Below are 25637 nucleotides of genomic sequence, written 5' to 3'. Positions count from 1 at the left end.
TGAAAGAAGGCGGCTATTTTTCCTTTTAATTTTGCTGGTGCAAATAAGTGGTACTGCTGTACTGTTCCATTTCACCACAGGCAATAATTCCAAATGGTTGCGCCACTTCTTTTGGGCTTGATGACACTATCAGATGATGGAAAGTGAGTGACCTTTCAAAATGGAGTGAACTGTAATCAGTCTGCCGCTGAGTTCCTGGCTTTCTGTTGTGGAAGGAGGAGCCTCCTCAGAAACCTTCTAGCACCCGAGGGGGCTGTGGGAGAGACGGGGGAGTTTATTGATCAGCTGCTTTCATGACTCACATCACCAGTGCCTCTGTAATAAGCAGCCCTGTAAGCAGGTGAGCAGTTTGGCCCATGCATGGCTGCTTGTAAGTTTTCCAGGGGAATTCATTTGAGATGAAAACGTGGTGTACCCACACACAGGTGCCAGTATACTTGACACTATATTTACAATACTTGTGCCAGTATTACCTGGAGGTTTTTTTATGTGAATTCTCTTTCCACAGGACCCCAGGCTTCATATTTGCCAAACAGCCTTCTTGTGTGCTGATACTTAGGTTATTTTGTCTCTTCCTACTTGTAATATTTGCAGTTGGGTGTTTGTATGTTCTGTGTGTCCTGAAGTGCCTGAGATGACACTCTGTATCTTGGTAAAACTGACCCAGATTTTAAGATGTAGATGTCTGAGTCGGGTTTTTTTAATCTCTGTATTTAGGTTCCTCTGTACAATGGCCTCAGTAAAAACAGGATGACAAGCACTGGCAGCTGCATTGCTGTTTCTGCTGATGCTTTCTGTCGAGTCTGGGCCACAGCTAGCTGAGCAGCCCTTCAAGTCACTGCGAGTGTATGTGGTGTCAGTGAGACATCCATCTTCGGTGTCTGATCCTTTCTTCTTTCATTCTGTTGTTTAATTGGTTTTGTTCTCTTCAAGCCATCTAATTTTTCTTTACATTAAGTCATCATAGCTCTGTCTTTATTAAAGGCTCTGAGGAGATCTTCAGATTAAGAGCTCTGTTAGTGAAAAGTTTACTGGTCTTAATTTCACATTTGCAGAAGAGTGGCATTTTCTGGCTGTGTTGGCTTTCATTCTCTAAACTTACTAGAAATGCCTAATAATAGAATGCCTGATTACAAAACTTGCACTTTACAGGTTGTTTCTCATCTTCTGGATGCTTTCCATTTTTCTGTGATAATTTTGGTTTGTGAATGTGCTAAATAGTGTAGTGCAGTCAGAGCAAAGAGTAAGGAAGAGATTAAGGGAGTACATAATGTTTGACAATTTTAAATTGCAAATTTACTCATGAAGAAGCAGACAGAAGGATAAACCTTCACTTTTTTTCCTGGGAGTTTTGCCCATGAAGTTTCATGGGACCAGGATTTTATTGTGTGTTTTAAAAAGCATGTACCAATTTTGAGCACCTTAGCATGAGTCCTGTTTTGTCATTTTCTCAAAGGTATTTAAATGCTGGCCTCATAAAAGGTGCTTAGATAGCCATATCCCTTTTGAGATACCTAAGTTTCTACTGAAATCTGCAGCAGAATGGAAATTTTTGTACCTTAGTGAGTACATTGCATTGTCTAAAACGGTGGATATGTACTGATGGTATTTTCAAGGGAATATGAAGTTTAGTTTTCTAACTGCCTTTTGTGCACAATTATTGTTGACCAATTATTTTTAAAATCTGGACTCTAAGCCCTTTTTTTCAAAACTGCTGATGGTTCCTGCTGATTTCTCTTGGAGATGTAGTGGTTCAGCACACATGAAAGGTAAATCAATGACTATAAGGCTTTGTAGTTACGGATCCCTTTTTGAGAAAGTGTGCATCTTTTCTTGCTGGGAGGCATATAACAAGACGCAGCTGGAATTAGAACTATCTCTGCCTTTGCAGGAATACAGGGGCTTCCTAAACCAGTGCTTCATCTGGCATGTAATTAGTTTTTTGAGAAGACAGGGATGTAATTAAGACTGGTAGAGAGGTTTTTTTAATTTTATCTTTACAAATTAAAATTGCATTTAAAATCTTAACTACGTGTTGGGGTAGGGCACCAGTGTTACCTGTTGTTTTTTGTTCTATAGTTTGTTTAGCATTTTCTGTAAGAATGACTGCCAGGCAATATTCAAATACGGTGTGTTTGGATATAGTATAAAATTAATATTCTATGAACAGTCATGCATCTTGAAGCATTCTTTGGCTCAAGAGCAGCCCATATATATAAAATTGTTCTTTATTAGATGAGCTGACACTAAGTATAGCAACATTTTAAAAAAAAAAGTTCAGTATGCTTCCTATTGCTTTCTGTCAGGAAGAAGAAACAGATTGTGTGAGATTCAGGATTAGCTAAAATTTGTGAGAAGGTGGAAGAACTGTTTCAGATCCTCGCCAATGCTGCCACTTCAAATGTATAAAAAGCTCTTGAACTGAAATTCCCTGCTGCTGTTATTCTGCACCCTATTGAAATATAGTACTGGGTTATGCTTTGAATTTTTTCCCTGAGTCACATTGAGAGTTGTCAATGTCGTATTCAACTTACAACTTTGCTCTCTGAGCTACTAGTGAGAAAGGGAGGTAACGTTGTGCTCATTAACATTTAACTCGTGGAAATTAGCAAAGGAAACACAGTTGTTAGTCACCTTACCGTTGGAAAATTTTTCCATTAATTTTACTTAAACTCCTTCTCCATCCTGGCTTTAAATGATTATGTGATTAGCCCTCTGCCCATTCCCTGGAAGACCAACTCAAAGTTTAATGGGGTTCTCCATTTCTGATACTCTGTCAAGTTATACCTTCTCCTCTGATTTCACATGAATATGGCTTGCCATTTTTCCCTGGGCCGTTCTGTAAAAATTACACCCATCTTCATGCTGGCACTCTGCAGAAGGTGCTGCAGCAGTCATCACATTTCCTACCATGCTTGCTCATTGATTTGCCAGACTCGGTATACCTGGCTGTCTGGACCCACATAAATATTTTTGGTCACTGTCCATTCTTCCAGATTTGTGGTTGTTTCTTGATGATTGTATTCCCCTCAATTTTACTGACACCTTCTAATTTGAAGGACACCAGGACTGAATATTGTGTTAGAAGTGTATCTCTGCCCTCAGACTGAAACTCTCATACCTGAAAAAAAAGGAATATAAAAAAAGTTTTCTTGTCATCTCATACTGAATTTTCATTTTATTTGCTGTTTGTGAGTGCATGCTCTTCCATGACCATGGTGTCGTGGCAGAGATAGATGTCCCAGTGAGGCTCCAAGTGTGAGGAATGACCTACTCTGCTTTTCATGTTGCACCTTCCATCTCTGTAATTCTTGGGTCTTTTGGGCAGAGGAGACAAACTCCATTGGCAGTGCCCCAGCCATGTAGCAAGTCCTTTTGTGTCTCTAACCACAGAAAACAGAAAGGTTTTGACCACGTTGGTGTAGTGGGACAGGAGGATGAGCCAGCCCTTCAGGTTTGCAAGCAGTCCTCACTTCTGTGTGCAGGAAGAGCAGCTGTTGCCTTCGATTTAAATGCGTGCAGGATATGGGTCAGTGCTGTACCACAGCCTAGTCACTTTCAGAGGTGCTGGCTTTCACCTTAATGATTTGAAGATGGGACTCTGTGTACCTGTAAACAATAGATTAATAACTGGCTGTAGGAATGCCAGTGGTCCTGATTTATGTGAATGGATTATATTGGCATAAATGAAATTATATGGACAATTCCACAGGTAACATGTATTAAAAAATGTTGCTCTGTGGGATTTTATCCCGTTGAATGTGTGCACTTTTGGTTTAGAATTGTTTTAAAAGCAACGGTTTGACATTCAAGTAATATATTTGGAAGTTATATATTAAATTTGTACTAATGACAGTGGAACCTGAAATGAAAATGAAGAATAACTTTAGTTCATAAATACAGTATTTCAGCTGTACCAAGAAGTATTCAGGGCTCACTTTAGGGGGAAGGGGAAAAGTTTGAGTTCTGTCTGATGTATCAAAGAATGGATAAGGGAGAGTATTTAAATTTGTTACTTTTTCCCTGCACAGCAGTGCCTATCGCACACCTCATTAGGTAAACGAGCAAAATGTCAACTAATTAATGAATGTGTAGAGTGTTCAAAGAACAATGCCTAAGACTTTCCTCCTTTTCTGAGAACTGCATGCAAAGGAAAGGAGCCCTTCTGCTTGTCAGGGATATAGTGAAGTTAAACAGTGAATATCTCCAGGGATTTATATGGGCTTAATTTTTGGTTTTCATTGCTGCTAAGATGCTGAAATTATAAAATTATCAGGTAAAATTTCTTAAGTCAAGCTTCTCTCTTCTTGGATAACTACAACTGTTCAGTTTGTAGTTTACCTTGTGCTTTGGGTTTGTGGTTGTTTCTTTTGTGTCCTTTTATTTTAGTTTTGAAAAATAACAACACAAAGGCTTTGTACAGGGGCTGGACAAGGTGTTAGTCTTCAAATGATCTGAACTGAAAATCTGATTACTTGAATTAGAACCATAGGACCCTCAAAACAGGCTTCTAGTGGGTTTAATCATGTGGATTAAACCATCATGGCTTTAAAATGGCTTCCAAATGGAGCCAGTGGCTTAACTGGCTTCCAAAAGGGCATATCACAGTGTCTTCTAACAGCAGTGCTCTAAAATTAAAAGGTGGAAGCTGAAAAGAGAAAAAAATATCTTCTCTAAAGCCACTCCCAAAAAAAAAAACCACCCACAAAACCATGAACAGCAGCAAAAAAAAATTAAAAACCCAAAACCCCCCAAAAACCCAAGCTAAAACAAAATCAACCTCTAGAAAGCACATGGTGGAAGAAAATGGACCCCATGATGTAAACAAGGTGGTCACAGGCACATGATACTATGTGATGCTTTGTCTGCTGCTGAGCTGGGCCAAGAATTTACTGTCCTCAGGTTTTTTTAAGTGCTCTGTTTCCTGGAGAAGACTGAAATTGGATGAAGAGTTCATGGGGAGTACACGGGGAGAATTCAAACCCACAGGATCAGCAGAGGGAAAGGATACAGACCAGAAGTATAAAATGCATCCATGTTGGGAGGAGGGAGCTGCACCTGGTCAAACAGGGCAACTTGACAAACAGGAGGCCTTAGTAGTTCTCAGTGAAAGGGTCAGATTCTGGTACAGACTGATTGTGGGGAACCTGGTTTTGCACATGTAGGCATACTTGTGTCGCCATAGGACACGAAATAAAACAACGCAGACACGGGACTCTCCAAGGTAAAAGAGAGAACATTTAATTTCTGATTTATAGCATTTATAGATTTCTAAAATTGACAGTGGATTGGAGGATGACAGTGCCACCTCTCCGATGACACCAGACAAACTAACAGTCCATCAAATTTCTCCTCCTCCATAAAAGAATGCAAAACAATAAGTTATTTACATAAAGTACTTGAGAGAGTTTGTTGCAAGAATGTAAACATCAGAAGGCTTAGAAAAACTTGAAAAAACAGGGCAACATACTTGAATGTAACTCTTTCTAGAATGTCACACAGCACATACATTTTTCCCCTCTCCTAAGTGTTCCTGATTTGCTAATTTTACTTTCGGAAGTGCCCTCATGTTTGCTAAAGTAATGATCAATGCTGTAGACTTTGATGTAGTTACTAGAAGTTCTTGTGCCTTTTTCATTGGAAGCTTTGCTAAAGGGAAATGTTTGAGCTGCAGTTTTCTGTGTCCCCTTTATTTGAATAACATGCTAAATCCAGCAGGGCTTTATGAGTAACATTCCCCGTTTGATTCAGGTGCAATTCAGTTTCATGAGAAGACCAGTAGCTCAATTATTCTTAGTGACAAATGCAAACTATAATAATTTTAACTCAGTGCCTCTGTACCCCAAGGTAATGTCAAGAAACGAAAGCAGTGCCATTTTTGACTCACTGACACTGCTCATCTCTCTTTGGAGTAGTTCTGATCTGACATCAATAGATGTGCCTGGGACTTTTCATATGTCACCACACACGCACATTCTCCATCATCCAGAGGAAAAGATTACTCAGAATCACTTGTTATTCCTTTCTGTATAATTGCTGGTGCATCATGGGAAGTTACAATGCATGATGAAAGGGGCTTGTGCACAAATTTCAGTTCTTTATGGGCATCTGTCTATATCTAGCAGCAAAAAATAGCTGTGACTAATGCTGGGTCATCAGTTGTTGGATCACAAGGAATACAGAAACTCATTGAACTGGGGTGTTTCAGGAGTTCTAAAGTGGCCCAAATATCTGTAAAAAATTTTGCTGAGATGCAGACATGTACATTCGAAACATTTTAAAGGGTACTTCAAAAAGTGTTTAGAAATCCATGAAGATTGTTTCAATAAAGAATCTAGAAAATTGTATGGATGTGAAATGGTTGGCAGTCCAGTTGTGTAGCAAGATTCAAATATTAAGGGGAAAAATAAAAAGTGCTCAAAAAGATTTGCACCCTTTGGAATACATACTGAAATTTTTAGCAAAGCAAGGAAGTACTTGCTTCTAGAAAATAACAGAAGTGTGGTAGGGGGCCAGAAGCCTTTTATTTTCTGTGCAACTTGCCTGTAATCTTCTTTGACAAGTACTAAAGTCTCCCTTGGACTTCAGCGGGATTTAGTTCAAGTTCTAAATTTTGTAAAAGAAAATAAACCAATCTTCAATATTGTGAGATTATTCTTGCTGTGCTTGAGTGACAGTCACTTTTTCCATAGCTGTGCAAATATACGCATGAAAACCCAAGTCCACCTCCTTTTAATTTCTGTCTCGTTTGTGGCATCTGATGCTTTCTCCCAGAATATAAGTTGTTTTTCACTAATCATTAGTCTATTTGATGGCATCCGTTTTAAAATCACTGGTTTAAAAAAAAGGTGGAAGTCCTGTGCTTATGTAGGTATTTTCCCATGTGAAAGAGCAAAAGGCTGTATAATTATTTGTATTTTAAAAAACCTTATGCAAATATTTATTTCCAGAACCATGTTATGAGATAGGCTCTTTTGTATATTTCTAACTGTCATGATTCTAACACTGTTTGTCTGTCAGTGCGTTTGGAGTTACATGTAACTTTGTGGTTAGTGTTTTACACAACTGAAACATTTACTTAGTGCTGTTTATGGTTTTGTCACATTACTGAGGCTGTAATGTAACGGTATCATGAGTGAATGGAATGCAGCATGTACTGATTTGTACTGCCTAAGAGTATTCATGGGTTCACTGAGTTGTGTGAACTTTTTTTATGGTTTCCCTCAACTTCAGCAAGGCTTTGGCCACTGTCTCTCCCAATACCTCTGTGGCCATCTCAGGGACTGTGGACTGGATGAGAGCACAGTGAGGGTGATTGAGAACTGGCTGAACAGCTGATCCCAGAGGGTTGTAATCAGTGGCACAGGGTCTTGTCACCAGTGGTGCACTCCAGGGGGCAATACAGGACCCAGGAGTGTTTAATGTCATCAGTGGCTTGGAGGAGGAGGAGTAGATGCCTCCCCAGGGAGTTTGCTGATGACACAGAGCTGGGAGGAGTTGCCAATACCCCAGAGAGCTCTGCAGCCCTTCAGAGGGACCTCAACAGGTTGGAGAGGTAGGCAGAGAAGAACAGTACAAAATTCAGCAGAGACAAATGCTGAGTCCTGCACCTGGGGGAGGAATAACCCCAGGTGTCAGTACAGGCTCGGGGCTGACCTGCTGGCCCGCCTTGTCTCCTGTGGAGAAGAACCTGGGGGTCCTGAAGTCCATGAGCCAGGACAGCAGTGTGTCCTTGTAGCCAAGAATGACAATGGTAACCTAGGGTGTATTAGGAAAAACATTGTCAGCAGATTAGGGAGGTGATTCTGCCCCTCTTCTTGGCCCTGAGGCACATCTGGAGAGCTGTGCCGAGTTCTGTGCTCTTCAGGACAAGAGAGACAAGGAACTCCTGGAGCAGCTCCAGTGGAGGATTACAAAGATGAGCAAGGGACTGGAGCATCTCTATTATGAGGACAGACTGAGGAAGCTGAGCCTGTTCAGCCTTGATAAGAGACAGCTGAGAGGGGACCCCATCAGTGTCTGTCAGTGTCTGCAGGGAGGGGTCAGAGCAGGGACCGGGCTCTGCTCGCTGCTGCCCAGCAATGGGACAAGAGGCAACGGGCAGTGAGGGGTGCACAGGAAATTCCATGTGAACATGAGGAAGATCTGTGCTGGTGACCAGGCACTGGAGCAGGTTGCTCAGAGAGGCTGTGTAGTCTCCTATAAAAGAGATGTTCAAGGACTATTTGGACAGAATCCTGTGCCATGTACTTTGGGGTGATCCTGCTTGGCCAGGGAGTTTGGACCAGATGACCCATTGTGGTCTCCTCTAGTCTGACCCATGCTGTGATTCTGTGATATGTAATAGTATGATAGCATAGCTGAGGTTTGAAAAGGCCTCTAAGATCATCAAGCTCAACTCTTAGCACCATTAAACCATATTCCCAAGTGCCATATCCATACACCTTTTGAATACTTCCAAGGATGGTGATTCCACCATTTGCCTGGGAAGTCTGTTCCAATGCCTAATTACCCTTTGAGTGAAGAAGCAGAACAAAATTCATGTTCTATAATTGCAAATGTACATTTATAAATGCATTCTAAAAGTCTCCATATCTTTTTGGTGGGGACAAAAGTGAATGCCAGCAGGAGTTGTTTACAAAATCTGCCAGGTAAGAAAAAACAGAATGCTGCCATGGTTCTGTGTGTGTTTCTGAATATGAGCTTCAGTGGACCACTTCCTCAGCTGATGTGTGCTAAGTGAGATACAATCTTTCAAAAGCTCCAGAGTGGAAATCAAGATTATTTTCTCATTCTTCTATTGTTTTTTTAAGAGCTTCACTGAAATTTAATGAAGTGTTTCTCAGCACAGCACTCATATATACCAAGTGATGGAGTATCTTGCTAATTTACTTATTCATAATCCATTGAAAAACCTAACATTTATCATTCACTCATACTTGTGGCAGTTGAACACCAAATGGAGAGGTTTTATTAAGTTTCTTTGTCATAGCTGAAATATTGTTTGCTTATTTATAAGTTGTTGTTATTTTGTTTGTTTTGCTTTCAACATAAAATTAAACAGTTGTCTCCAGCTGTGACTTTATAGGACTTGTCTTTTGGTGTGTCCATCAAACAGGAGATACCTTTTTGCCATAGAAAATTGGTGCTTCTGGCTTCCACGTCTCTTCTGCTGTTATTTGCATATGTGTAATCTACATACAAATTGGAAGAAAGACTTGACATTGGAATCTTTTGCAGTGTGTTTAAATATTAGTTTTGAATTGTACTTCTCTTCACATAGTCTAATTCATGTGAGGTCAGTTACAAAAATAAAAAAAAAATTTAGGTTTTTTCTTATGTTATCTAATCCAGTTTTTTGTGTGAATAGTGTACCTAATTTTTCATCTGGTCAGTACCTAAATGCCTTCATCTACCAGTTCTCAAGGCACTTCATCAAAAGTCGACCATTTCAGAAATGCAATTTTAAAGTTTTGTTTGGGTGCAATCCCACAATTTGTCTTCCGAAAATCATAATTTCTACCCTGTATCTGTGATGTGGTTTATTGTCGGGTTATAAGGTTCCAAAGTGGATCTCAGAACAGAGAGTGTTGAGAGTGGCTTGTGTTCATGCTGAAAGGCTTTTTGGAACGAATTTTAATTTGTTTGCGGACAAAGGCAGGTCAGAAGTAAAGCAGTATGAATGGTCTGGTTTCAGGATCAAATGCTGGTTTTGTTGAAGTAGAAAAGGAGACTAAAGGCTGTGACAGTAATAGGAATCCACTGAAGAATTTGTAAGCATTCTCAAAGATAAGAAAATAAAAACTTGAAGATAGAAGTATTTACTGTACAATTAGTGAACATTCATGAAATGTTGATATGCTGTGGCATGTTGTGTGCAGATGCTGAAAACGTAAGATTGTTGTGAGTTTATAGCTAGTAAGTGGTGAAAGAATACAATTCCACTTGCATCTTTTCAGCTGGATCTTATTCCTTTCTACAGTTTCACCTAGAAAAGAGTAAAAGCATGATGTGTATATGATGTTGTACTTAGAGAAATATTATGTAGATCATTAAAGAGGTCCTTTGGCCCAAAGTTGTCAACAGCACAATTTTATCTTCTTTTGTTTTTTTGTATCAAAGTTTCAGTCATATTTTTTTTATCTCACCAACTTGTTCAAAAGCTGACCCCAACATAAAATCAATACCTCAGTAGCGTTTCATATTTCAAATTTATCCATAGCTTGCTTTGCTGAGTTTCAGTGTCCTTCTTAAGGTGTAAAGTTTTGTGCTGATTGCATTACATCCTTGATGAGCTAGATCTGAGATTTCGTAAACAAAATCTCTTGTGAATTCTGTAGCTTCAGATGCATTATGGTTAAGTCCTATTTACTCTTTCTTTTGTGTTTTGTTATAGATTGGCATTACCACCAGATGCCACATGATAAAAAATCCTGTTTCCTTTCTTCATCAAGTTTGTAAGAAACAACGTTAGGACACAGAGCTCTGGCTCTAATAGAGATGACTAAAACTGGAATAGAAACTAGATCACAATTTCCACACTTAATAAGGCAGTAAGTCAGTTGTTACCATGGGAAAGAGCTGGTTGAATTGTCATAACTATTCTGTAGGCATAAATCTTAGACTTGCACCAGATGCTTCACACTGTTCCTGCTGTGCAAAACAGCTGGAAGTTCAGCTTGAAGGATTTCTTTCTTAGAGAGAAACAATGGGTGGCATGGAGCTGAGATAACCTGGAACTAACGGGAAGCTGCATCCCAGATACAGCATTGCTGTTGTGGCTTTCGGATGCGTTATCTGAGTATGGGGTTCGTATCATGATGGGTGAAACTGCAGTTCAAAGCTCAGGAAGCAATCTTACAGATGGATATAGGGAGGTGAAGCTGGTTGGTTTCCTTTTTATGAGTGTGCTTTGCTGCAGTAGCTTTTGCTTTGCTCTCTTTTTTCAGTTTTCTTGAATATTTTTCTTTGCCCTGGAGATGCAGTTTGGGGGTAACATTTTGCCTGGTAATATAATCAGTTAAGACTTTCTACTCCTTTTTAACTAGCTTTGAGAAATTGTAGTAATGTCAGATGAAGATGAATCTGCTTATTTTGTATTCAGTTGGGAAAGATTAATTTAAAAAATAGCAATTACATAGTACATACCCATCTGGTTGATGAATTAGTTCTCCAGTGGAGATGAACTCTTGCATAATAATTTTTCTGTCGAAGGAATAGATATTGTTAAAACACACTGGAAAATTCTTGCAATGAGACCCCTGTGAGTAAAATTGCTACTAAGCCAAGGCTGTCAATGTTAATATTATTTCAAGCAATAAGAAGTTTACATTAAAAACATGAAACATGACAGTTCCTAATAATTTCTCGTGTAGTACTTTACTATTTGTTAAATAAAAAAAATTTACTAGGCCATTTTGAGTCTGAAGCTTTGTTCTAAGCTTAAGGGTTGAGAAACATAGGTATTGCAGGATGTCTTCTGTAGAGGGTCTGAGTAAAGCAGAAACAGCACCATCATAGAGGCTTTGTTTATACCCAGGAGTTTAACTCTTCCTGTAGCTAAAGCAATATAACTGAACAGCAATGGTGAATGTGTTTATGGGAACAGGAATAAATTATACTGCTGTAAGCTGTATTTAGTAACTGCAATAAGGGTGTGCTGAGGAGCTGCATTGCCAGAAGGAAAAATCATTTCCCTCACTGGAATAATCATGTTGTACTTCTATGTGAGGGCCAGGCCTAAATTAATTCCAGTTGCATTTCTGAGTTCTTAAATGAGAAAGCTGCTTCAATAAAGGCTTTCTTTGGCTTTGGGAGGATTTGATACTGAGAGGTGTTGAACATCTGCATCTTCACTGGAGTCTGTGCTGTGTAAGGTGCTGTAAGTCATCATGGTTGTGTGTTTGTGGCTTGGCTCTAAATCTTGTTTAAGTCAGTGGGAAAATGCTTGGGTGGCTGGAGGACAGGAACCTTTGGGAGACCTTTGTTTGCCTGGCATATCTTGTTCTCTGACAAATCAGGTGTGCAGGCAGAAGGAAACAGCTTGTCCTCAGAGCAGGAAAATGTGCCGAGGGGTGACCGGGTGTGACAATCACAGAGGAGAGCTCAGATAAAAATCCAAGTTTTGTTCTGTTCAGTAGTTTTATTTCCACTTTTTGCTTCCATGATCCACGCATAGCTAAGATGAGTTGACAAGCTGAAGCAAAGCACTACCACCTCTCTCTGGGGGAGGTGGAGTGGATTTATTCTCCCTGTTGCTGGATTCACTGGGCTCTGGATCAGATCCCAAGTTTGAACAGTCAGGTTTGAGACTATTTCTAGCTTGCATTTTCCTTAGCCTTTTAATTTATTCCACCTCACAAGACAAACAGCACGTTGTTTGGTTACTAGTTTCTGTTTGGCAGCACCACAGCTGCTGCTGGCAGAGGTAACCACATGATGAAGAAAAAGGAAGAGAAAACTCAAGTTCCATCAGGTTTCTGTACATGTACACATTGGCTAAGCAGAAGTTAGCTTTGAAATCAAATCCAGCTTCAAAATTAGGTTAGGTTGCTGATGTCTTTTCCCAGCTGAATTTTGAGTATCTGCACTCAAGAGGTTGGGAAACCCTTCAGCCTTGGTTCTTGTTCTCAGTATTGGAAGAAACCCATACCAAGAAATTCTGGAGGCAGCAAAGAGGTGTGCAAGCAGCCAGTCTAAAAGAGTAAGGCGCTTTCAGTAGCTCTTTCAGTAGTAGAAAGAAGAAGTCATGGTCACAAACATTTCTAGAAGATGGGGTTTGGTGAGAGCAGGCACGCAGTCAGGAATTTTTTGGGGTATTCTGGTTTTTTTTCTGCATCACAGAGCTAAATTCTCTATATATGACTGCACGGAGATATACCATTTCCTTTTTTTGGAGTATTTCTTTATTTAAAATAGTGATACTATACATGATGACAGATTAATTAGATTTAAACAGCCCAGTCCTTAGAAAAAATACTCCCAAGATGAGGAGATACAGATGCTGCCTATTCAAAATATCTAAAACGTAATTAAACCAGAAGAGTCATAAAATGTTGAATTTGTACAGTGATGGGATTTTAATCAGCAGTTGTGTGGCAAAATCCATGGTCAGCTGTAATAAATGCTCCTTCTTCTTCAATTTATGAGAGCATTTGCAGCAGTTGAAGAAATAGGCATTTTTGTGTCTTAGTCAAGCAATACATAAAATATTCTCAAATAGATGGTGTGCAGAAACAAGTGACAGAGCTGTGTGTTAATAGATCGACTTGCAGGAGCAAGTGTGAGGGAATTGATTGCCTCTTACTGTCACTGGATTGTGAAAGTGGAGCTCATTTAACAGAAACCCACGAGAGAGAAACATTAAAAGTCATACCTGGCTTCAGTTTCTTGTCTACATGGAAGCTGTATTCATGTTATTTAGAAAGATTCTATGAACCTATTCTCAGCAATTTTTCAGCAAGTGCAATACATACCAAAATTTCTTAAGAGGACTGTACTATCCTTTGGCTTAACTCACTACAGACATGAGCCCACACCATATATTATTTAAATGTGTAAGCCGACACAATATAGAGGATTTAGAATTGGAGAGAATATGAATTACACAACAGAAACCTTTCAGTGTGCTTCATAGTTGAATGTTTTTAATACAAAAATTAAGATGCACACTAAACTTAAAACCAGAAGGACTTGGTGGGTAGTTAGATAACTGAGCAACCCACCATGCCTATTTGTCCTGCTCTCAGCAGCAAGTTTAACGAAGATCTCACTGGAAGATAGGGAAAGCAGAGGTAACTGAGCTGCAGAATCAGGATGATGGTTTTGAGTGACGGTTTTCTGATGAAACAGATTCATGGAATCCACGTAGTGAAGCTGCTCTTCAATGTGACTGTGGCTGTCTCAAATTTTAATTTGAAGACAGTTTGACAAAAAGTTACAGATGCTATGTAAAATACAGAGTTTTGATGGAAGGAAGGAGCCGGAGACATCCAGAGCCCTTGGTGAAACTAACAGAAATAAGGAGGGCCTCCTGCTGAGTCTAGAGTCAAATACAGAAGCCAGATAGAGGAAAAACTGGGCTTTACTCGTTCTCTAGTTCTGGTGTTCAAAGAGTGACCTTTTTTTTTAATCAGAAGTGAAATGTTACTCTAAAGGGAATATAATGCAGCCTTGATACTCCTTTTAAGACCACTGAAATCAGGATATGCCAATTTAGCAAAGTAAGCTTTCAAAATGGGCATGACGCTTTTTATTTTCAGCTGAGCACTTCAAAAGCCATCAAAATAGATGTTACCTTCTGTTCTGGAAACTGTCAGGAAGCTATAAATAAGCATAAAATAATACAGGAGCAAGAAAAAGTGTTGTGCCAGCAGTTAATGTTGTTGTTTCTAATTTTGTTGTTGTTTTTTTTTTCTTCTTTTTTTACAGTGTGTCCTATTCAGTGCATGTCTCTGAGGATTACCCAGGTACAGTGCAACATCCTTGCCCGTGACACATGTGTACATGTTACCACAATTTTCTGTATTCAAATGAGAATATCTGAAAGGGTATTGATGTCTTCCAGGTGCATCTTGTACTAATCATTTTCCATTAGTTAAGATTATTTTCACAGTCCCTTCTCTTTTTCAGGCATCGTTTGTCAGCTGGGTCAGGGTGAGAACACAGGTTCACGAGTTCAGATGGACTGTAGCTTGGGGTGCTGGAGCCAGTGGGGATAGGAGTGAGAAAGTGCCCAGCTTCTCTTTGGCATGGTAGATAAAGCTTGCTCTTTCAGGAGCCTGAGAAGGCTGGCGCAGGGCCAGCAGAGCACTTGTGCTGGAGACCTTAATGAGGCTGCTGGTGCTCTCCAGGGTAAGCCTGCAGGCTCTGTGCCTCTTGGGGTCAGCCAGAGCCAAGCACTCGTGTGCAGCTCTGTGGTCGTGCTGGCTCACAGAGAGGCTCCCAGCTGCTCAGCCCAGCCTCCCTTCAGAACTTTGAGCTGGGTTGGCAAAGGTGTTTGCGTAACCACGTGGCCAGTCTTGATGTGGCGTGTTATTCACAGGAAACAGAAGCAGGTGAGAACAAAAGCACGTTTTCAGGGAGCCTATTTCCCCAATTTCCTTCACAAAGACACTGCACAGATACTTCAGGCAGCACAGGCTATCAGAAGCAGAAGAGGGAAGCGAGGATGGCAGGTGCTGTGCAAATAAAGGTTTATGGTAGTACTGTTGGACTGCACCACATGGTGCAGCTGTGATTATTTAACAGTGTAAGTACTGTGAATGATAGAAAACCCTCTGCCCTTTTTGTTCTTTATCTGTAGCTTTTCTGAAATGTTTCTCAAAGAAGTATTGTTTCTTTTAGAGACTCTAAAGAAGTGTGACTTTGATCTTCTTCACTGATAAGCAGCAGATTCTGCTTTCTCTATCTGCTTCACCAGTGTTTGAAGCAGATAGAGAAAGAAATCAACTGTGATGCCAAAAAAAAAAGGGTTCTGTGAAAGAATGCTAAAACATCTGTTAGATTTATTTTTTTAACCAGTAAAAACTGTGGGGGAGAATGATATTAGTCTATTCAACATTAAGAAATGGGAGAAACTGAGATTAATAAAATGCACAGTCATACCAGTGATTTACAGATTACTGCATTGAGCTGACAATGAACAGAGGGACAAATAGTTGAAAAAAATCTTCACTATGTGTTATTAACAGTTTCTTCCATTAAATATCACAAAATTTGACCTCTGGGAACTTCTAAGTAAATGGCAAGCTGAAGCACTGAACAAGCAGCAGTTACTCGCACAGCACATGGGAGCTCGTTTCCTGGCCAAGTCTTCTGTCTGATAGACCTCAAAATTTCCTTCTGAGTGTTATTTGCAGCATGTCCCAAAAGCCTACAAGCCTGAGTGACTTTAGTGTCCCTGAAACCTGATGAATATTCTGTGCCATCACGCCCTATATTTTAAAGGCAGATAGCAACTGAACATTTCACACTGTAGTTAGCTTGGAGCAGAGAATGAATCAGTACATGTTTACTGATTAAAATCCAGCCCTTCAGGGCTTTTGAAGAGCTGATTTCATTCACATCTCAAGCTTTTGCAGGATATATGTGTGCTTTATGATGAAGAGATGTTCAGTGTGTTGGGAATGGTAAGGACTTTCTGCCATTTTGCAGCTTTGATCATAAAACACTCATTTTGACTCAGTGAGCCGGTTCTTTGTTGACTGTTTTTGTCCTAAATTTCTAACCTAATGTTATTGCTGACTGTGTCTTCCTTCTCTGACATGTGTCTTAAGGAAGGTTTCAGGGACATGTCAGGGTGTGATGGTGTCGAGTCTGGGAAGCTCTGTGCTGATGTCCTCATCTGGAAGGTGTTCTTCAAGTACTGCTGCAAGTTGATAGAGTTCAGAGCAGCACATGTTCTCAAATTAAATTTCTCACAGGATAAACCTTTACAGATTAAGGTTTAAGTCCATTAGCGCATAGCTACAGCAAACTTTTATCCTGTGTAGATTAAGACTGTGTAATACAGAGTGGATCAGATTTGTAAATCCAAGACAAGGCTGTCAGAGTTGATCATCAGATAACTTGCTAATGTGTGCAGTAAATATATGAAAATAGGTGAGATTAGGCCATGATACAAGTGATATAATTCAGCTAAAATGCTACCACCAAAAGTAAGTTTTGGATACTAAATGCAGAGCCTTGGATAGTATACATACTCCCACAGCCTGCTTTGCTGTAATGTACACAGCAACAGCACTTTGGTGCTGACAACAGTGTGTAGCTCTTGCTGAATTACTTACTGAAGCATCAAATAGAAGCAGCTGAGTTTTAAATTGTACCTATGGAAACCATAATGTGACATGACAACTTTCAATAATGGAAGGTGTTTGAAGGCTTCATATTTAAGAGTGAAAGCTAAAGTGTGCTCACAAAGGCACACTGAGGACTTAACAGTGGTAGTGTTGAGACAGTAATGTCTGAAAGTTGCATATCCATGGCTGGAATTGTGAAAACAGAACTGAAAAGTTTAGAGCCAGGTAATAACAGTTTCAGCAAAGTATTGCTGTAACAATTTTCTAAGAACATTGACACAAAGGGAGAAAATAATCCTTCTGAGGAGCAGTTATAGAATATAACATCCATGAGTAGACTGAAGTCCCACTTACATGAGTGTACCGTGGCTCCTTTGGGAACCAGCAGAGCAGCAAGCATTTTGCTAATGAATTTATGTTCAGAGTGATTTGTCTTGGCTGACAGAAACTTGTAGAACTGCTGTAGTCTTTTATCCCAGTGATTTGTAGGTTACACACCTACTTAGACCTCAATAGATTGCAGCAGAGATGGAGAGAACCAGTTTGGCAGCTAGCTGCATCCCTCTGCTAGGTCCAGGCACTACGTCCTCCACTGAAGAGGATAAGTAGTCCTAGGTGTCAAGTGTTAGAAACAGGTTGCTAAAGAAAACAAATCAAAGCCATTATCATAATTTCAAGTCTCTTCATATCAATGGAAGGAAAAAAAACCTGAATAGCTGCCGAATAGGAAAAGAAAAAAAACAGCTTGGCAGTGAAAGTCATATTATCAGCTGCCAAGAAAGAATGACAATGGACATAAACATATAATTGAAATCTATAAAACCTGTAGCTGAGCAGTCCTTTTCCCATATATGTATGTCTATTCTGTGCCGAACATACTCTGTTCCTAGTTTTCTGTATAGCAATAAGCTGTAGCACAAGGATTCCCCCTCTCCCTTCCATGTATATGATGTAAGGTCTATTTATAGCCAAATGATGGCCTCAATTATCTCAGCTCATTAGACTCTATAGCAGTAACTCACACTCCCAAAACTGGAAAACAGATGTGTTTGTATTGTATGTGCAAGATGGACGCGGAAATGACGGCGACATGGTGGAGAATGTAGATAGAGTTGAGGCCGGGCTTCATGCAGAGAGCAAGCTGCAGCTGTCCTGTGGCTGTAGCTCACAGCCCCTCCTGCCAGTAGAGAAAAGTGGGACAAGGAATGAGTGCTGACACAAGGGACCCCGCTTTGCTCACACGATGCCATGGCTGTAAAACATGTCCCCGTGGCCAGTGTGTAGCTGAGCAGGCACAGACTGATGTTTTGCTGTGCCCACAGGAGTGCAGGGCTTGGGCATCAGTGGTGCTGGCCTCCTGCACCAGCACCAGTGATGCCCAAGTGTGTGTGGAGCCAGCCACAGATCCCTCAGACTGCCTCGTGGGACAGCACAGAGTGGGAGTAGGTGAAGGTGTGGGACAGAGTCAGACCTGGCAGGTGTGTGTGAGCGTGGCAGAAAGGCTGTTTTGCAGTGGCAGCCAGGAAAACCCGTCTGTGTGCGGGGTTAGCTGCTGCCCTGCCCAGCCTGGCGCACCGTGCAAGGAACGGCCACATCCCTGTGCTCCCTCTTGATAAAGGTGGCCAAGAACTGCTGTGATACAGAGGATGAAGTTATTGTGCTCTCCTCCCAGTTAATGTTAACACCTGCAGTGTTTCACTGGGAGCACTCAAGAGCTTTGAGGCTGCAGCAGTATGCTTAAAATTGTGTGTGATTTCATGCACGCTGCTGATGTGGGACCAAAGTGTTTAAAAGTGTAATACGTAAGTCACTTTATGTGTGATTATCTTAATTGTCAGCCTTTCTGCTCTAGAGCATAGGTTTCAATTCAGCCCACACCATTAGAAAGCAAAGTATCATTACCTTCATAAGCAGTTCAGCAATACATGCAAAATTAGCTCCTGCAGATAGTACAGAAGACCCTGCTGCTTCTTGGTTTTTGTTAGGAAACATTAAGTTGGAAAGAGAAAAAAGAAACCAAAAAAAAAAAAAAAAAAAAGAAAAAAAAACCAAAAAAAACCACCAAAAAACCCAACAGACACACTTCTCGGTCTAATCCCTACATTTTTAAAGAAAATTTTGTAAAATAGTTATAATATTCATACATACCAATGTTTAGGTTAAGTGGAGGGGATTTCTTTTCTCCCTGAATCAGGTGGAAGAAAGGTTATCCGCAGATTTGAAGGAACTTCAAATAACCTTTATAAGACTAGGCAAAATGAGGCACAGGTATTTGGCATAATTCACTGTTAACACCCATCTCTCAGTGCAGCTTTCACTCTGCTTATCAGATCCAGCTTGAGTTTTGGTGTCAGACACAACAAAAACCATAGAGCAAGTATTAGTTTTAGGAAAGGCTGGCCACCCTATGCCTTGTGGGTCGGTTCAGAGCACTGCTTGGTGTGATTCAAAAGAGCCATGACATCACACTCCACGGTTTCGTTTTATAAAGTTTGGGTCAGAATCTCTGGTATTTATTATATTTTTCTTTTTGTTGACAATTTTGAGGGGGAAAAAGCCAAACATGCCAGGAAGATGGCAGTGATCAGCTTCCCTGAGCATCTGGGGAGTGGTTCCTTGTGACAAAAATCTGAGATAGGAAACATTGGAAGGGGCTGACAAAGCACAATGGAACTTCACCATGCAAAGTGTCTTTCTTTCGTAGATAACACTTATGTTTCCAGTTCTGATAACGATGAAGATGTGTTAGTTACAACAGAACCAATTCCAGTAATTTTCCACCAAATTGCTACAGGTAATCCTATATCCGGAGAGTTTATCAAATTCATAATTTTGAAGAATAGCAAAGATGTTGTCTGCGCTTAGAGGGAGATGTGATGTTAAAGGGTTCAGCTGTTCAGTTTGCTATTTTCTCTGGGCTTGTTCTAGTAAATTGTCCAACATTTCAGAATAGAAGAAATTAGAATATTTCTTCTGGGGATCACTACAACTGTGTGCAGAATGTATTTTTTTGCTTTTAATGTCTTGCAGCCTGTGCTAGAGCAATTCCCCTTGAATACAGCTAGAGATGCTTAATACTTTCCAATTATGAGTTTCCATGATCACTTGCTTAAAACTTCACTAAATCTTCACCACTGCGGATGAAACAGTCTGTAACTACTACTGCCTCTGGTGTATTATTTCAGGAAATGGTTCAGCTGTTTCACTAGATTCTGCTATAGAAAAATGACTTTTTTTTCCCAATGATTTTGGGGGCCCTCTCATTATAAATGATTCCCTTATTTTCAAAAAGTAATTGGTACATGAAAGGGGATCCTTGTCAGACATACCGACACATTTATATTATATTTAATAAAGATTTGTGCACACACTTCATGGAGACGGTTTAGGTTCTAGCATACAAATTCTCTGATTATTTCAGGCTGCAGAATAAACTGCACAGAGCACTCTTAATTCTGGCAGGTCTTCAGATAGGAACACTTGACTTAAATTATTATTATTATTATTATTATTATTATTATTATTATTATTATTATTATTATTATTATTATTGACATTTTTTGCATAACAGAAAATTATTTTGAATTCCACTGGGGGACCAGTATGATCTTCACTCTCTATCTCATTAATGCAGATGTAAATAAGGAATAATCTTACTGAAGTTATTACAGCAGCACACAAACACAATCTTGCTGTTATCATCTGAAGTTTGGGATAAATTTTACTTGCAAATATTTCTTTACTTTGAAGAGAAATTAAGCCTGTAATTTTTAAGAGAGTAAAAATCTATCTTTTAGATAGAAGATTTTGTTTTCCTGAGGGGTTTGATTTTTCATTCTTTTATAAATTATATTAAATTAATGAATGACGCTAAATTGTAAATCACAAATTGGGGAAAACAAGTGTCCTAGATGGATCAGCTGAGTTTCAATTCACACTTTTAAAAAGTCTTCTGGGAAATAGAGGCTTTCTAGTGTTAGACTGCTGCATTGTAAACTCTATGATGCATTTCATATCTGTAACTTTTTGTTCCTTATTTGTTCTACTACTGCAAGTAAGAATTACAAGTCTGCATTTGCAAAACTATTTCACTTTTTCCCCCCACACATATGTTCCTTGTTTTCCTTTTTTTTTCCCCAAGAATTAAGAAAAACCAATGATGTCAACTATTGCTTATCCATAAAGTCAAAATTACAGAGGGAGAATGGAGAGGTATGTATTTCTTGTATGTATGTTTTAGCAGAAATTATTTTAAGGAAGAAAAGAAAATAATAGAATATGAATGTTTACCATAGAATTCCTATCAAATTGTGCTTATTCAATCTGTGCATGTTTACATGTTTTAGAAGGTTACCATATTTTTCTGGGTTTCATAAATGGATTAACTAGTGATTCACTTAGTTGGGATAGAGATTCTCCTCCTATCCTAGGAATTATGTTTTTGGTGATTAATTTTTTGTTCAACAGTGTTATAGACTTTTGTGGCCCTAAATATACAGCTCTCCTGGAAAAGTTGATAGTGATTCCATTACCTTTTAACCTGTTCTGGCACATATGACCTCATCTCAATTACTTCCTCCTGACTGCTTCTTCATATAGCCCCCAGCAATCCCACTGCAGACTCAAGACCTCTGTAGGACTCTTCTCACCATCAGCAGGGCCCTGAGGGTTAGGGTTTTGCAGGCACAGTGGCATTTGCCCTGTGCCTCTTGCACAGCTCTCTGACCAGTCTTGCTGAGGAAGAGGTGGCACAAAGGTGAAGTCCACACTTGGGGCTTGACCTCGGAGATTGTGTCACGGCCTCAGAGAAGGCACCACAAAGGCTCCTGCCTCAAGCGAGGGGTCAAGCATTGTCAGGACTTCAGATGCTTGACCTAAAGTCTTCCTTTGGTAAGGGTGGGTGCTGAGTTTCTTACCCTGGAAATAGGAGGTAAGCATGCCTGGATGCTATGTGTATAGTTTTTTTAGTAAATGAAATGTCATTTGACATGAAAAGCTGCACTGAAAATACTTTGCTTCTACTGCCTCATCATTGCATTCAGTGCTCTGTGAGTATAAGAAAAACAAATGTGGGAAGAATTTACCCATTTCCTTAAAAGCCTGAAATATAGTTTGCTCCTGTGGGACTGAGTTTGAGCTTCTGTTTTGTTTCTAGTTGAATCAGGTACTTAAATGTGAAAGTACTGAGAAAAATCCCTTTATAAAAAAATCTCTTAACACTGATGATTTCTGTGTGCTAGACAGTTCAAGGTTTGGGTAGGATATGATGGGTTTGTCACGATTCTAATGTGACAGTTCTGTGTGGAATTTTTGTTCAGTGCATTTCTGTTTTGAAGCGTACTTCCCTCTGAAGTAATTTTATTATAAAACAAAGAAGAACGAAGTTATTTTATCTATTTTCAGTGAAGTAGAAGCAGAAATTATTTTTCATGTCTTGACAGAAATTGCCATGAGATTGGGTAAATACACCTTTGCACTGTATGTATACATACAGTGAATAGAGCAGGAATTTAGAGGCAGAGGTAGAAAAATGGGATTACAAGGTCTGACCACAGAAATTAGTGATAAGTGTGTGTCCATACTGACATTTACAGCTGTGGAATTTAAGGGGTAACTTCTACTTTTTTGATTCATATTTCTGATTTCTGTTCCATTATGTCATGTCTGTGTAGAACACGAAAAAGAAAAAAGGGATTAAATACATTACATTCAGGTTGAAGTGAAGAATGATGATTTTACTGGGTGTTCTTTAGGGGCTCCTAGTCACCATAGGGCATAGAAATAACACATGCATTGTGGGAAACAAGAATTACTCTCTCAAGCAATTATATCATTATAAGTAAAGTTTCTAGTGGTGGGAAACAGAATATATTTTATCTCATGCTGAGTTGCAGACGGTACCAGGATCAGTTCAGTTTACTTGATATTATTCATAAAGCAGCCTATCTGGAGCAGGTTTTACTTAAGTAAGCATAGGACTCTCTAATCCTTACTTTTCACTGTCTCAGAGAAGAGCTACTCAGAAAATTAAGTTTGAAACTTTCCTAGCACCAGGATGGAACTTCTGTTAAAAATAATAATTAGGCAGCAGAGTGTCAGGTTTTCACAGAAGGAGCCATAAGATATTCCATGCTTGGACTTGAATTATTTCCTGAAACTATTAGGGTTTAATTATGAGAATAAAGTAAAATAAAATTGTAGTAGGTTGCTGACATACCAAAAGATCTATGTCCAGAGCCAGTCTTGATGAGAAAGTTATGTTTTATGAAGCAGAATCACAGAGTGAAGTGTCCCCACAAAGTTTGCTGAATTATCCAGTTCTTTAAAATACCATGCAGTGTTTCTAACCACACAATTATTATTTCTCCAACATATATTCAAGGTCTTTTTATGTATCCTGTATAAGGTGCTTTTTTCATGTGATATTTCATCATTCTTAAAATGGGTCCTCTGGAAAAATTATACTAAAAGATCTCATAAGAAAGGATGCTATGAGCTTATTTGCAAAAGCATAATTCTTGTAATTACATTTAGATCTATCCATGCAAGGTCAACATATTGCTTTTATCATTGTTAAATTTCCTTTTCCCTTAAGGAGTCACGACACAGCAGCACAGTTGAAGAAGACTCTGAAGGAGATAATGACTCTGAGGAATTTTATTATGGAGGACAGGTAATGCAGGAAATTTTTTGCACAAGTTCCAAGAAAGTAATATTTGAGAGTTCTTATGTTCATTCCATTACAAATTTATAATATTTATTTTCTTATTTTAATATTTATTTTCTTTTTTCAGTTTTGAGTAGAGTGGCATGTGTATGTATGTACATGGCATTTTATGGCATAAATATTGAATGTGTTCAAAGTTAAAATTATAACATTTTCAAAGTAAGATCCCTTTGCTTACTTTTGCAAAGCTGTGAGAATGGAAAAAGCAAATACCCTTCAGAAAGCTTGAAAATAGAAGATTCTTGCTTACTTCCAGGAAACAGATAACTGACTGTGTAAAGCTTACCCCATTATTAATAAAGATAGGAAGTCAGGCTGGATACAAATCTGTTTCCTTCTGGAGAACTGCCATTTTTTAAAGTAAAGAGCACTGCATTTTTATGGTGAAAATCATTATTGCAAAACAATTTTGGTCTAGGCAATAGTCTGTTCTTTTTCTGAGCTCTAGAATAAAAATCACCTTGAAAAATGCTGCATATTTTAGCTGATTGCACTGCTCTGTGTCTTTCCTTCTTGTTCCCTCAGCAGAATTAATTCTTACATTCTCTTGTGTATTGGGAAATAAAATCTTTTCATGCCTTTTTCTATTGCAGTGTGCATTGCGCTGCTAGTCTCTTTATTCAGATTTCTCTTGTTTTTTAGCCTCAATGTTGCCCCAAGGAATCATTCCTCGCTTATGTTTATTAGAACTGTTTATTTCGACGAACACTTTAGTGAATTACGGTCGCTGTTTATGAAGGTTGTCCCTTACCTCAGCCTTGAGGCTGAAGCCATCCGTGGCCTGGGTGCAGAGCCAAGGCTGCAGGAGCACGCCAGCCGTGCCAGCAGGGTGGGTCGGTGCAGAGAGCGTGGGATGCTGATGAGCAGGACATCGCTGAGCCTCTTCTCCTGCAGAGCCAACAGTGCGGTGGGGTTAGCACACAGAATTCATGTTGAGGTGCTGTACAGTTAAAAAAACCCAAACCAACAAAACCCCACCAACAAACAAACAAACAAACAAACAAACAAACCCCATGCCCCTGCAAAGCTATTAAAAGTTATAGTGAAGCTGGGACTGAAATAATTTATTTTCATTGTTTGAAATAGCCACCATGGGGAATTGACTCATGTTCTCTTTAGAAATGACTGCAGGAATTGCCTCCCTTCAGCTGCTGACTCCTACAGCCCCATGCTGGGGAGTGCAGGGGAGGACCATACACATAATTCACTGCAAAGAGTGATGTTTTATTTTAATCTGCCTGAGAGGAAAAAGCTTCTGATCTTGTCCTGTAGTGATGAGTTGCGTGTACTCTCTTCATTTTTCAACTCTGAAGGAAGGGCAGTAACCTCAAGGTGAAGGAAAAGGCAGAAAACAGCTGGGAGTGCTTATTTCTTGAACCAGGGATGATACATTCAGTAAAGGATGCCTGGCAGTGCCCAAATGAATTAATAAATACTAGCACTGCCTGTGAGATACGAACACGGATAGCAGTACAGCATTTTGCAAGGCATAAAATACCGGAGTAATAGACAAGACTGGTTGGAATTTTAAGTGCCTTATGTTGAAATGGAAATTAGATTATATTGCATTGCCTTTGCTATGAGATAATACATTTAATTGAAGGAATAGTAACTGGCGAAAAAAGATCAGGTCTGCAATAAAAATAAAATATCATTTGATTATTACTGTTTTGAATTTAAAATATCCATAAACAAAATACGGTGAACAAGAAAAGAAAAAAGAAGGCATCACAGAAAGTGTATTTAAAAAGAGGAAAAAATGATGTGTCTAATTTAAAATTTCATGGTCAAAAAGATAGAAGTCTAGCAAAGACATTTAGAGTTAAAAAATAATACTGAGGGCTCAGAAGATAAATAGAAAATCAGGTGATGAGCAAAGTCTCTTGAAAGACGAAAAAGAACAATTCTTTTTCAAGCAGAGTGTTTGTAGTAGTTGTCAAGTGAGCACCAGGTGTTAATGGGGAGACAAAAGATTTGACCATATACATGGGGAGCAAGCAAGACAGGCTCCTTCCATTGAGACAAGTGCCCACAGAGAGAGGGGAGCAGAAATACTGACTTGAACAAGTAGAGGGAAGAGATGCCAGTGTAATTGTGTGCAATACAGTTGG

The 25637-nt window shown here is 39.4% G+C and overlaps 1 protein-coding gene across 6 annotated transcripts in view; it reads left to right on the top strand.

The window, feature by feature from the left end:
- Nucleotides 1-25637, top strand: part of PARP8 (poly(ADP-ribose) polymerase family member 8) — a 119180-nt gene that overhangs the window by 40888 nt on the left and 52655 nt on the right. For 3 of the 6 annotated variants that reach the window (XM_059874052.1, XM_059874053.1, XM_059874054.1), the window contains 4 exons: nt 14431-14468; nt 19504-19593; nt 20941-21011; nt 23395-23472. In XM_059874052.1, coding sequence (XP_059730035.1) covers nt 14431-14468; nt 19504-19593; nt 20941-21011; nt 23395-23472 — 277 coding nt within the window. The remainder of the gene's footprint in view (nt 1-14430; nt 14469-19503; nt 19594-20940; nt 21012-23394; nt 23473-25637) is intronic. The other 3 variants (XM_059874056.1, XM_059874055.1, XM_059874057.1) reach the window with 1 other exon arrangement.

Source organism: Haemorhous mexicanus, chromosome Z (assembly GCF_027477595.1).
Source record: "Haemorhous mexicanus isolate bHaeMex1 chromosome Z, bHaeMex1.pri, whole genome shotgun sequence".
NCBI classification, from domain to species: Eukaryota; Metazoa; Chordata; class Aves; order Passeriformes; family Fringillidae; genus Haemorhous; species Haemorhous mexicanus.
The sequence above is the reverse complement of the archived record's forward strand: the minus strand, read 5'-3'. Positions and strand labels throughout refer to the sequence as shown.